General features: G+C 45.2%; 1 protein-coding gene across 1 annotated transcript in view; it reads left to right on the plus strand.

Moving 5' to 3' along the window:
• The first annotated feature begins 207 nt into the window (after nt 1–207).
• MAST1 (microtubule associated serine/threonine kinase 1) overlaps nt 208–12,656 on the plus strand; it is a 492,671-nt gene continuing 480,222 nt past the window's right edge. The window contains exon 1 of the mRNA XM_085654477.1: nt 208–275. Within this exon, the coding sequence (XP_085510603.1) occupies nt 237–275 (39 nt within the window). The 5' untranslated portion in view covers nt 208–236. The remainder of the gene's footprint in view (nt 276–12,656) is intronic.

Genomic DNA, 12,656 nt, shown 5'->3' on the forward strand with positions numbered 1-12,656 from the left:
TCATCTGTCTTTCTTTTCCTCCTCTCCTCGCTCTCGGTGTCGCTCCATCTGTCTGCATCTCCCTCTATTTTCGCTAAAGCGCCCTCGCTTTAGCTCCCTCTCTGTATCCCTCCATCTGTCTGTATCTTCCTCTCCTCCTCCCCTCTGTATCATCCGCCCCTCCCTCCCCCTCCTCCCTGCTCTCAGAGCCGCTCGCCGGGGGCTCTCTCCGCCTCACCTCATCGCTGCCGTGTGCCATGGATGATTCGGGTATCATCAGACGCAGGCGGCTACAGGTAAGGACGCAGCGCCCCTCCCTGCCCCACCCCGTGCCCCGCACCCTCCCTACTGTTGTAGGTGTGTGTGCACCCGCTTCTAGCCCCTCCGCGACCCCCGGATCACAAGGCTTGGCCGCTCCCTGCTCTCGCGGTCCGCGTCTTTGTATCTCACCGCGAGCATCCATGTCCGGGGCCGCCCTGCGCCCCAGTGCCAGGGGCTGGCGGACGCAGGGCGGGGACAAGACTCCCGGGAGCGGCAGGGTCTGTCTGCCTGGGAATCCACCCATCCTTCCCCTTCACAGAAAGACCGCAGATGGAAGCGTGCCACAGGGGAGGGCGCGTGTGTTACTGCCGGTGTGGCCCATACACAAAGCAGCGGGCGTGGAAGGCGAGCAGCGGGGTGTGCACAGTCCGAGGTGATGCCAGCTTCGGGGTGCAGTAATACCGGGGTGCGCAAAATAGAGCATGGTGCTGGCCTCGGGGTGGAATGAAACCTGGCTGGCTGTGCACAATACAGGAAGACGGCTTCCCTAGGGTACAATAATGCCAGGGTGTGCACAATACTAAAGACAGCTTCGGGGTGCCCTTACTATGTACAGAATACGATGAACCTAGACCTGGAGTACAATAATAGTGGGGTGTGCACCACTTACAAGTTGACCCCAGCCTAGGGGTACACGATCCGCAGCGGTCACCATGCCGGCGGTAGACAGCAGGGTATGCACAGTATAGCTTGATGCTGATGTAACAAGTGACCCACCTCGAGGGCACAGAACTGTCTGGGGGTACATAAATAGAACAAGGCCGGTATTAGAATTCAATAACACCAGGGTGTGGGCAATACAAGATGAAACCAGCCTGTGGCACAATAATACCAGCATGTGGGCTATACATAACGATATCAGTCTCAGGTATAATAACACCAGTGTATGTGCATCACAACATAATGCCAGCCTCAGGTATAATAATACAAGTGTGTGTGAAACACAGGATGATACCAGTCTCAGGTATAATAATACCAGTGTGTGTGCATTACAGGATGATACCAGCCTCAGGTATAATAATACCAGTGTGTGTGCAACAGAGGATGATACCAGCCTCAGGTATAATAATACACGTGTGTGTGCAACACAGGATGATACCAGCCTCAGGTATAATAATACAAGTGTGTGTGCATCACAACATAATGCCAGCCTCAGGTATAATAATACAAGTGTGTGTGAAACACAGGATGATACCAGTCTCAGGTATAATAATACCAGTGTGTGTGCATTACAGGATGATACCAGCCTCAGGTATAATAATACCAGTGTGTGTGCAATAGAGGATGATACCAGCCTCAGGTATAATAATACACGTGTGTGTGCAACACAGGATGATACCAGCCTCAGGTATAATAATACCAGTGTGTGGGCTATATAGACCGATATCAGCCTCAGGTATAATAATACCAGTGTGTGTGCAAAACAGGATGATACCAGCCTCAGGTATAATAATACCAGTGTGTGTGCAATACAGGATGATACCAGCCTCAGGTATAATAATACCAGTGTGTGGGCTATACAGACCGATATAAGCCTCAGGTATAATAAAACCAGTGTGTGTGCAACACAGGATGATACCAGCCTAAGGTATATTGATACAAGTGTGTGTGCAACACAACATGATACTAGCATCAGGCATAATAATAGCAGTGTGTGGGCTATACAGAACAATATCAGCCTCAGGTATAATAACACCAGTGTGTGTGCAGCACAGGATGATACCAGCCTCAGGTATAATAACACCAGTGTGTGTGCATCACAACATAATGCCAGCCTCAGGTATAATAATACAAGTGTGTGTGAAACACAGGATGATACCAGCCTCAGGTATAATAATACCAGTGTATGTGCAAAAGAGGATGATACCAGCCTCAGGTATAATAATACACGTGTGTGTGCAACACAGGATGATACCAGCCTCAGGTATAATAATACCAGTGTGTGGGCTATATAGACCGATATCAGCCTCAGGTATAATAATACCAGTGTGTGTGCAAAACAGGATGATACCAGCCTCAGGTATAATAATACCAGTGTGTGTGCAATACAGGATGATACCAGCCTCAGGTATAAAAATACCAGTGTGTGTGCAATACAGGATGATACCAGCCTCAGGTATAATAATACCAGTGTGTGGGCTATATAGACCGATATCAGCCTCAGGTATAATAATACCAGTGTGTGTGCAAAACAGGATGATACCAGCCTCAGGTATAATAATACCAGTGTGTGTGCAATGCAGGATGATACCAGCCTCAGGTATAATAATACCAGTGTGTGTGCAATACAGGATGATACCAGCCTCAGGTATAATAATACCAGTGTGTGGGCTATATAGACCGATATAAGCCTCAGGTATAATAAAACCAGTGTGTGTGCAACACAGGATGATACCAGCCTAAGGTATATTAATACAAGTGTGTGTGCAACACAACATGATACTAGCATCAGGCATAATAATAGCAGTGTGTGGGCTATACAGAACAATATCAGCCTCAGGTATAACAACACCAGTGTGTGTGCAACACAGGATGATACCAGCCTCAGGTAAAATAATACAAGTGTGTGTGCAACACAGGATGATACCAGTCTCAGGTATAATAATACAAGTGTGTGTGCAACACAGGATGATACCAGCCTCAGGTATAATAATACAAGTGTTTGTGCAACACAACATGATTCCAGCCTCAGGTATAATAATACAAGTGTGTGTGCAACACAACATGATTCCAGCCTCAGGTATAATAATACAAGTGTGTGTGCAACACAACATGATTCCAGCCTCAGGTATAATAATACCAGTATGTGTGCAACACAACATGATACTAGCCTCAGGCATAATAATAGCAGTGTGTGGGCTATACAGAACAATATCAGCCTCAGGTATAATAACACCAGTGTGTGTGCATCACAGGATGATATTGGCCTCAGGTAAAATAATACAAGTGTGTGTGCAACACAGAATGATACTAGCCTCAGGTATAATAATACATGTGTGTGTGCAACACAACATGATTCCAGCCTCAGGTATAATAATACCAGTATGTGTGCAACACAACATGATACCAGGCTCAGGTATAATAATAGCAGCGTGTGGGCTATACAGAACAATATCAGCCTCGGGTATAATAACACCAGTGTGTGTGCAGCACAGGATGATACCAGCCTCAGATATAATAACACCAGTGTGTGTGCAGCACAGGATGATACCAGCCTCAGGTATAATAATACCAGTGTGTGTGCAATACAGGATGATACCAGCCTCAGGTATAACAATACCAATGTGTGTGCAACACAGGATGATACCAAATTCAGGTATAATAACACCAGTGTGTGTGCAGCACAGGATGATACCAGCCTCAGGTATAATAACACCAGTGTGTGTGCAGCACAGGATGATACCAGCCTCAGGTATAATAATACCAGTGTGTGTGCAATACAGGATGATACCAGCCTCAGGTATAACAATACCAATGTGTGTGCAACACAGGATGATACCAAATTCAGGTATAATAACACCAGTGTGTGTGCAGCACAGGATGATACCAGCCTCAGGTATAATAATACCAGTGTGTGTGTGTAACTCAGCATGATACCCGCGTCAGGTATTACGATACCAGTGTGTGTTTGCATTACAGGATGATCCCAGCTTAGTGTATAATAACACCAGTGTGTGTGTAATACAGAATGTTACAAACCTCAGATTGCCATTATACCACAGTGTGCACAATACAGGATAGTTTCAGCCTCTGGGCTTGTTGTACACAAGCCAATACTGAACAGTGCCAGCCTGGGATACAAAACATCAAGACTGCTCATGCACAGAACAAACCCCGCCTTTTACAGCAATGGAACCTGGTTGTGCACAATACATGTCGGATACAATACCATGCGCTGTAAATCCTAAGGAGATTGCAAGTCACTGAGAATTTCTGTGACCTTATAGAAGAAGGTATTTTATTCCTTATAATTCATGGTCACTCTGTCACCCTGCTTACAAACTGCTGATGCTTATGTGCAGTCCAAGAGTCGGGATAGAGGAGGAGGCAACTAGACATTTAGGTGCAAACGATCCATCTTGCCTCTAGGCTGTACAGGAGGTAGTGCGAGAGGGAGAATGGGTATCAGAGGACTTCAATCTGGGAAGCTTATGGAAAGTTTGTTAGCAATGCCTGTCAGGTTTCAACACTCTAAGGTCGATTGCGATCTCGCTCGGAAGGCATACGAATTGGATCCGATTCATAGCCGTTTTTCCCAACCAATTCGTACACTGGTCCGAACTACCAAGATGCGAAGTTTGCATACGCGTCGAGCGAATTGTCTCCCAACCCGATCCAGTCCATATGACTCGTACACAGACACTTTGTACAGCTCTATGGACTCTGTTTCTGAGCGAGCAAGTACGATGCACGATACGGACAGCCTTCACGGTTTGGTATGTCCGGAGAGAAATGGCTGCCGGAATTATTCTTTTGGGGCCCGTAGCAGGCCCACCATCACCTGGAGCCCTCCGATTCAGACCCATGGGGGTACCCATTGGTCTCCCCTTCCCATGCATGCACAGTGTGGTGGGCACCATGGAGTGCCCGCCACAGGGTGTACGCTTTTCCCCACCCACCCCTTTTTGCTATGGGAGTCTGTGCACACGTCCAGTATCCAGGCTTCCATAGAGTTTGATGGGAGTCTGAGCGAACCGAGTCTGTAAGCATAAGAATGCATCTTACTCGCTTGTTCGGACTCCAGTTGCACACATCGCTCGTAAAGCCCTACGGATCCAAGCCGTACAGAGGGCTTAACTAGCGAGATTGGAATCGGGCCCTCTGTTGTAATGACTGTGCGGGTGCGCTTTTTACTGCAGTGGGGTTTAGCAATGCAAAACTGGTTCTGATCAGAGAGGGGGTGGCAATAGGTATGGTCATTGATACCTTATTTCTAAACAATCTTCATCCAAGCAGGCCCACCTCGCTCAAAGTCAAGTTCTCTAACGATTCCACATTTAATTAACCAGGTTGCTTGCTCCTTCATGCCACAGACCTTTTTACTTCTCCCTGCAAAAGGAATACCTGACCTGGGTTGAAGGGCCCCTCGGATTTTCATTTAAATTGAGCTGTGGAGACTGCTGTCCCTTCGTTACAGTTCATAATACGTAAGACTAACATCCTATGCATCAAACAGCTGCCACCAACCAAAGGTTTTAGTATCCCAGCTGAAAAGATTACTTCCCAGAGAAAACCTGCTGCACTTTACCCATTACCAGGGTCACTGAAATTATGCGGCAAAGGAGGACCAAATTATGTGACAGGGTCGACTAAATGATGAGATACGGAAAGGCAAATTATGCAGAATAATTTGTCGCATTTCGTGGCAGTATTATTTTACTATTTTGTCACTTTAATAAAAATGAATATTGCTTAGAACTCTTCCTCACTAGTACCAACATCAGAGGCGGCCTCTGAAAGCGCTATAAAATGACATATTTTTGTAAGCTGTATTTTATGCAGCGGACGGATTAAGTGGCAAGTGCCGTAAATCCATAATTATGGTGAAAATGCTGAAGCCGCAGAATAAAATAATTCAGTTGGCCCGGCCCATTAAAAATGACCATGCCTATATGGCGGGGAATGCATGTATTTATTAACGATACCACTAAAAATACAAAATGCCGCAGTCAAACTGCAGCTTGGCAACCATTTTGCATTCGGGTGACGTTAGGGAATTCTTGCTGTTTTAAGTGTAAAAGGGTGGGCAGCATTTATTTATAGGGGTGTATGTACTAGTTGTAGATAATGTGTGGTGGTGAAGGTCATTCAGAGGTCAGAGGTGTGTTGTGTGCTGAGAGGCACACAGTGTGAAATGAGAGGGAAATGGATGATTGGATATGTGATGGATGAGTGCTTAGCTGGTGATAAAGAATGGAACAGATATGTGTGTGGTAAGCCTGAACCTAGTATGACTGTACGGTCAAAGTGAGAGAAAACATTTGTATTGTCCAGTAAATGAAGGGGCGTTGAAGGCGAGCTTGAGTGGAAATAGTAGGGTTCATTGAGAATCTCGCAGGCTTCTGAACAGTATGAAGCCGAGCCCTAAGCTAGGGTGATAATTAGGGTGAATAGATTTGGAAAGCCAAAAACCGGGACATTTCTCAAAAATAAAAAAAGGACTCAATTCAATTCAATTGTAACTTTATTCGGTTATTAAAACAAAACAGCCATAAAAGTACAAATAAAACCACATGTTTAACAAAATTAATTCATCCAATAAAACACAGTAATCACTCAATTCAACATCATCCGAGACGCACAAAATGACTGCGCTCATCAATATAGAAACACAGACGAGGCAGTAAGGGAATAAAGACACAGTCTGTTTTTAAACATGTTATTTAAATTGCTTTCTAACAAGAGCTGCTAACTAGTTCTGCTGTGTAACACATAAAAACATCCCTCCACTGTTTGCAGTCGATCCTCAATGAAAATTGCCAAAATCTGCAGGGACAGCTCGTGAAAAACTAGGAATGTCCCGACAAATCCAGGACACCTGGTCACCCCAGTGATAACTAAACTCATTACAACCCCAATGATCCGCCTTCATTATTGCCTAGCAATGTGTTCTGTAAAGTGCTTGTCCAGTTACAACGCAGCTTCTTGGCGGTGCTAGCAGATGCTTATTGTTACCCAGCTCAGTGGTGCTCATTATATCTACCTCTGGAGATTGAACGCCGAATGGTCCAAAAGGGTTTGAACTCATCAACACACAGTGGGCCACATGCCCCTTCTGTGAATGCACTGGTTGACAAAGTGCCTGGGGATGCTCTCCCATGTCATGGAGCCATATTAAACTCATGCAGAAAACAGACTGCCACCTCCCATTAGCTGCATATTGAAGTGCCTGGCTGCTTAGCTGGTTTTGGTGAGTGTTGCAGTGACGCGGACTGTTGATGTGTATTTGGGAGCAAATGATGAATGAACGCATGACTGGTATGTCTAATTTTTTAGAGAAGGGCAGAACATTGACCCTTGGTGAAAATAAGAGAGTGTAAAAAATAGTTTTTAGGTCTCGCCTGACCCAGCGCATGCGCTGGTCTGGCGAGACTTATTGAGAGGACTCCAAAAAGTGCTACCAGGCCTGCCTAGAGCTACAGTGCATGTGCGCACTCTTTACCGCGATTACTTTCACTTTCACGGCCGCACGGCCGCTTTGATGTTTGATCGTGATCGCAATTACTTTCACTTTCACCTTCGCGGCCGCACGTCCGCTTTGCATAGCCAATAGGTCTCGCTTTTGGGTCCTTATAAGTATTTAGTTATGGAACTGTTGCATGGCTAAACACTTATAAGGTCCCAAAGGCGAGACCTATTGGCTATGCTAATGCTTGTTCTTTTCATGGTTTAGGAATGTCACTGGCTTTGGTCTCTTCCTTGTGTCTGTTATATGGGAGTTATTTTGGAGGCCGGGTTTTCACAGACTACCTGGTGAAGATGTTAGTCGGATGTGTTCTTGAGCCACAGGCCTAGAGAGTGCTTAATTGGTTAAAACATTAACAGTGGTGGCCCAAAGTGCTTCTTAGGAGCCTGCTGCCAGCGCTCCAGAGTGCCAGGGTTGATGAATCTCAGGCTGCCTGGCCTTCATTCCACATCCTGCATCTTTCTTCCAGAACCGTACACTTCCTGCCTGTCTCACTCATGCAGGTTCCTTTTCATCCGCCACTAGTGTGTCTTCCTGCGTGCCATTTGTTTATAGAATGAAGTGCAGGATATGGTGCAAATTCAGACACAACAATCTGTCTAGAATTATTTCATGGCTAAATGTGCTCTAAAATAATAGTTGTCTGGGATTTTGACAATAATCAGACCCACATTTGATGCTTATAGTTGGTTTGAGCTTGAGAAAGTGAAGTCATGCAGTATCCCTGAGACTCTGGAATATGCCCAGCTAGAGGAACTTTGTGGATTAACCATTGCTTTTTGTGCTAAGTATAGACCAAGTTCATTTTTTTATTTTTATTATTATCCGTTTGGGATAAGAACATTCAACTGCAACCCCCCACCCTGGCGACCCAGGAGTGCTCACATTTCCAATTGACAAACATGTTCTTTGATTTCAGTAGTAAAGCTCAAGCAGGCATATTCGGCCAGCTATAGCCAGAAGTTGGACCATAATGGAATTTGTCCAAGCAAATGTTCAACCGAGTAGGGGTGAAGGGGGTTCAGGCACACAGATAGCCTAAGCCTTTACTGACCATCTCTGGTAGGTCAGTCATTGTCCCTGAAGTCTCTCCATGGACCCCAGGCCTTCTCAGGCTCCTGACGGCAGCCATAAGCCTGGTATACTGTTTTATCAGCCAACATACACCAGTCCATATTACTCATCCATTGCTGTACCACTGGTGGTGTTGCGCTACCCCACTGTTGGACTACTCTTCTACGGGCCAATGTCAATGCAATATTGCTAAGCAACAGGATATATTTTGGTAGCGTCTGATCTCCCACAAGTTCCCATCATATTACCCAGGCATTGGGGACCGGTTTGGTGTTCAGGACCTTTGATAGATGGTGCTTAATGCCCAAACCAGAACTTCTGCAGGCGTGTTCATGACCATATATAGGCTACCCTTCAGAGCCCTGGTTTTTGTCAGTGCAAAAGATAGGCAAGTTGCACTCCTGCAGCTGAGAAACGGAATACACTGCATTAACGGGCAACCACAAGCACTCCTATGACGAATCTTTCATCTTTCTTTATGCTCTAAAGGCAGAGAGAGCCCGGTCAGTCAATTCTCAATGTGCAGAGTCAAAAAAACAGTAGTCCAGTCAGATGGAACAAGCCGGGGACCACACCAAAAGTGGTGAAATTCCTAACACTGCACATCACTTGATTCCATTTTGCCAGAAACAGTTGTGAATGCGGGAAACAACCTTTACAACGTGGGTGTTACATTACCTTACCTTTACAACGCGGTCGCTACAACGACCGCGTTGTTACAACGCGATGCCTTTACATCGCAAGTCATTAGATGGACTTGCTCTAGATGGTGCTTCAACCTAAGTAATAGTATGATTTACTATCCAACACCTGCCCTACTCTTGTGCAGGGTGGAGTTGGAATAGTAAATTATACTATTCCTAAGGTTGGAGCGCCATCTAGTGCAAGTCGATCTATTGACTTGCATTGTAAAGGTATCGCGTTATGACAACGCGGTCGTTGTAACGACCGCGTTGTAATGGAATACGATGTAAAAGCATGCGTTGTAGCATGCTATATTCTGTGAATGCACACTCCCAGTTCCTGGTGGTGGTGCATAAGAATGGACCAAGGAGGTAACACAGGATTGTGTAAATTCATTCCTACATTATGGCAGAGACAAAAACTTTCTCTACTGTATGTTGAACGACTTAATCTCCCTGATTCTGGAGAATAAAATACCCCCTGGGAAATCAGGCCCATCTCAGGACTTCAGTACTTTGGAAACTGGTTTTGCCCCCATGTATAACGCAAAGGTCCCCACAGTATGAAGCAATAGGATTTTTTAAATTTGTATGTAGATTTCCAGGCTGTGTAAACCTGATACCAGCTACCGTTGAGGATAGGCAGCATAAAAGGACATTTGATTCATGTTTGCAGCCCAGCTGCTTAAATATATTGGAGGCACAATTATGATTGCTTAGCAGTCTTGCAGAGATGGTTTGTCAGTTGGAAGAATATTGTATTAGGTTATTTATTGAGAATAAATACTTCAAAAATATACAAAAATACACTTGGCAGAAAAAAACTTTGGGATTCCCGATATGTGTTGGCAGCAAATGTTGCACTAGTCAGCTGATATAGCTTGGTGCTACTATGACTGTACTGGAACCACACCTTAATCTTTGCGGCGAGAACCCGTCCGGTGATGCTGACCTGAAAGAGGTTTAATCGTAATACGGGACTCATCTTGGATACTTGCCTAGCACATATCTTGCTGGTTAAAGTCCAGCTTCTCAGTGGTCCCAGGATTTGGATTCCTCTCTTTTTCATGTAAACAAAGATTAGAACCTGCTAGTCAACAATTATGCTTCGCTGACCCATGACGAGCAAGAGTCAAATATTTTAAGTGCTGACATTGATTTTTTTCACCACAAGTGGAAATCTGAGTTTTTAAAGCCTCCTTCAACAAATTCAGTCTATCCTGGCGATAAAAATGTCAAGGCTAGATTTTTCTAACATTTCTTTGGGCCGCCCTAAATTTCTACTTGACAAGTTACAAAGACTCAAAATAGCATCAGCAGGTCTACGTATGTGTTTGAGGTGGAAAGACCCTGTGTCTCCTGCCCTGTGTAGGATGCACTCGCTGCGGATAAAAGTTAGAAAAGACTTTGAGGCGGCAGCCATGATTCAACGGCTTTTCATTGTTAAGGCCTTTTCTTCTAATCGAATTCACTGCTTCCTCATCAGACTGAGGCAGCTGGTGGAAAAAACTCTAGTTATCCCTAGGTACTGCGAGTATGCCTTTCGGCGGTGGCCACCTCCCTATGGAAGTCACTCCCTCATCAAATGAGGGCTCTAAAAGATTGTTTGAAGTTTAGACTTCAATTAAAACCTTTATTTTTGCATCATATGATGGCTGTCTGCATCTATACCATTTAGTTGGAATTGTGTCTCTCATGCCAATAGGCGACAGGGGTGGCAACCACAGCTCTATAGTAAACCTTTCCCCTAACATTATTTAAGGCAAAACAAGCTTTAATCAATTTTCACCTGATTTCCAATATGGGCAAGAGACCTCAAAACCCACCACAATTGACTCGAAGATGCATGTTGATAATCCGCCTTAGTGCTACAAAAGAGTACCACCATCAAAGCCTTGTGTTTCGAACCAAGTAATATGTGAATATTACATTACACAGTCACTAATACTGTCTCTAAACGTTGATAGGCGACTCTTGATTCACGGCTCATGCCACTGTTAGTAACTGCTAGAATCTAGAACTGCTTCTACAGCGGTATGAGATATCTTGATGTTGGGCGGAGTACGCGGGGCTACTGTACTTCTTTGAAAGAGATCCGACGTGTATAACTAGCAAGGCAGCTTGGAGATGGTTATATGGGGAGCAGAGTAGTGTCAATATCTTGCAGAGTCACATTCCTCTGTATATGGGCCTTGAAAGTCTGCTTCAATGGCAGCTGAAAACATTGCAGCACAATACACCTTTTTCATTGCAAAGTGGGCCTCTCAGTGTTCTTGGACCCTGGAATCACCAGTCAAAGGCTGATACTTGGGGCAGTTGAGTTTCCATGGCCCACAGCCTTTCCTCTTAAAAGGAGCCACTCCTGGTAGGAGTGTAGTGTTGATCCTGCCTGTCCCCTCAGTTAGAAGCATAAAGCCTGCCCTTGAGCGCTGGCTCAGGAAAGGCAAGAGGAGATGCCTTGCGGGCACTCAGCAGCTGGAAGGAGATGTTGAGACTTTTCTAAAGATGATGGTGAAGTGTCTCTTACAGTGTTATTTTAGAGCATTGTTGTTTAGCACAATACAGTTGTCTAATTGAAAGATTAATTTAAAAAAACATAGTATGGACTTTAAATGGCATCTATAAGAGGATATGAGTAATGTTTAAGGACTTTCTGGCCTTGTTTCATTGTATTTAAGGAAACAATGGAAACGATAATAGCTGAAAAGCAATCTCTCAATAAGTGAGTCATTGTTAGTAGTGAATGAAGACCGCGCCTGCGTGGACTGCTGGATCTGGAACATGGGAAGGGTTGCTGGTGAATGTCACTTTTTTCTCCTAAGGGCTGAGAAGTTATGGAGCCTGTCTAAAATGTGGGTCAAAAAGGGAGTGGTGATGGACGGAGCATCAGAACCAATCAAACACTCACACCCAGTCAACAAATCTGAGTTTGATCCATCACCGTTCTTTAGCCCACTCTGCCACCCCAGTTCAGACATGGCCATATGCAACTCAGTCTGACCCTGTGCCTCATGGGAACAGTCCAGCCCGAACTGCCAAGCCATGCCTTCCCTGGACCGGAATCAAGCTTCCTAGGACCGGTTTCTGGCATTTCAGCCGTCTTCAGCCAGGCTTGCTTGAATCCAGTGGCAAAGTGAGGGCATATAACGGCATTCCTCGAGTCTACACGTTATCTGACTGCATTTGACACAATATCACAAACATACTTAGCACAGAAGAGAAAGGGTCCAGAAGAGGTAACATTCAGTCAGGGTCAGTCCAGTCCTGGAGTGCGCAATACTACCCACGAATCACTTCCCAAAACTTGGAGCTGTGAGCGCCGACGCTTTCCTTTCAGTTGGGCCCCCATGAGCACAGCATGTGTACACAATCTGAAGTCAGACCTCCCAGTGAAGCATGTCTGCTGGAGGGCA

This window comes from Triturus cristatus, chromosome 4_1 (assembly GCF_964204655.1).
Source record: "Triturus cristatus chromosome 4_1, aTriCri1.1, whole genome shotgun sequence".
NCBI classification, from domain to species: domain Eukaryota; kingdom Metazoa; phylum Chordata; class Amphibia; order Caudata; family Salamandridae; genus Triturus; species Triturus cristatus.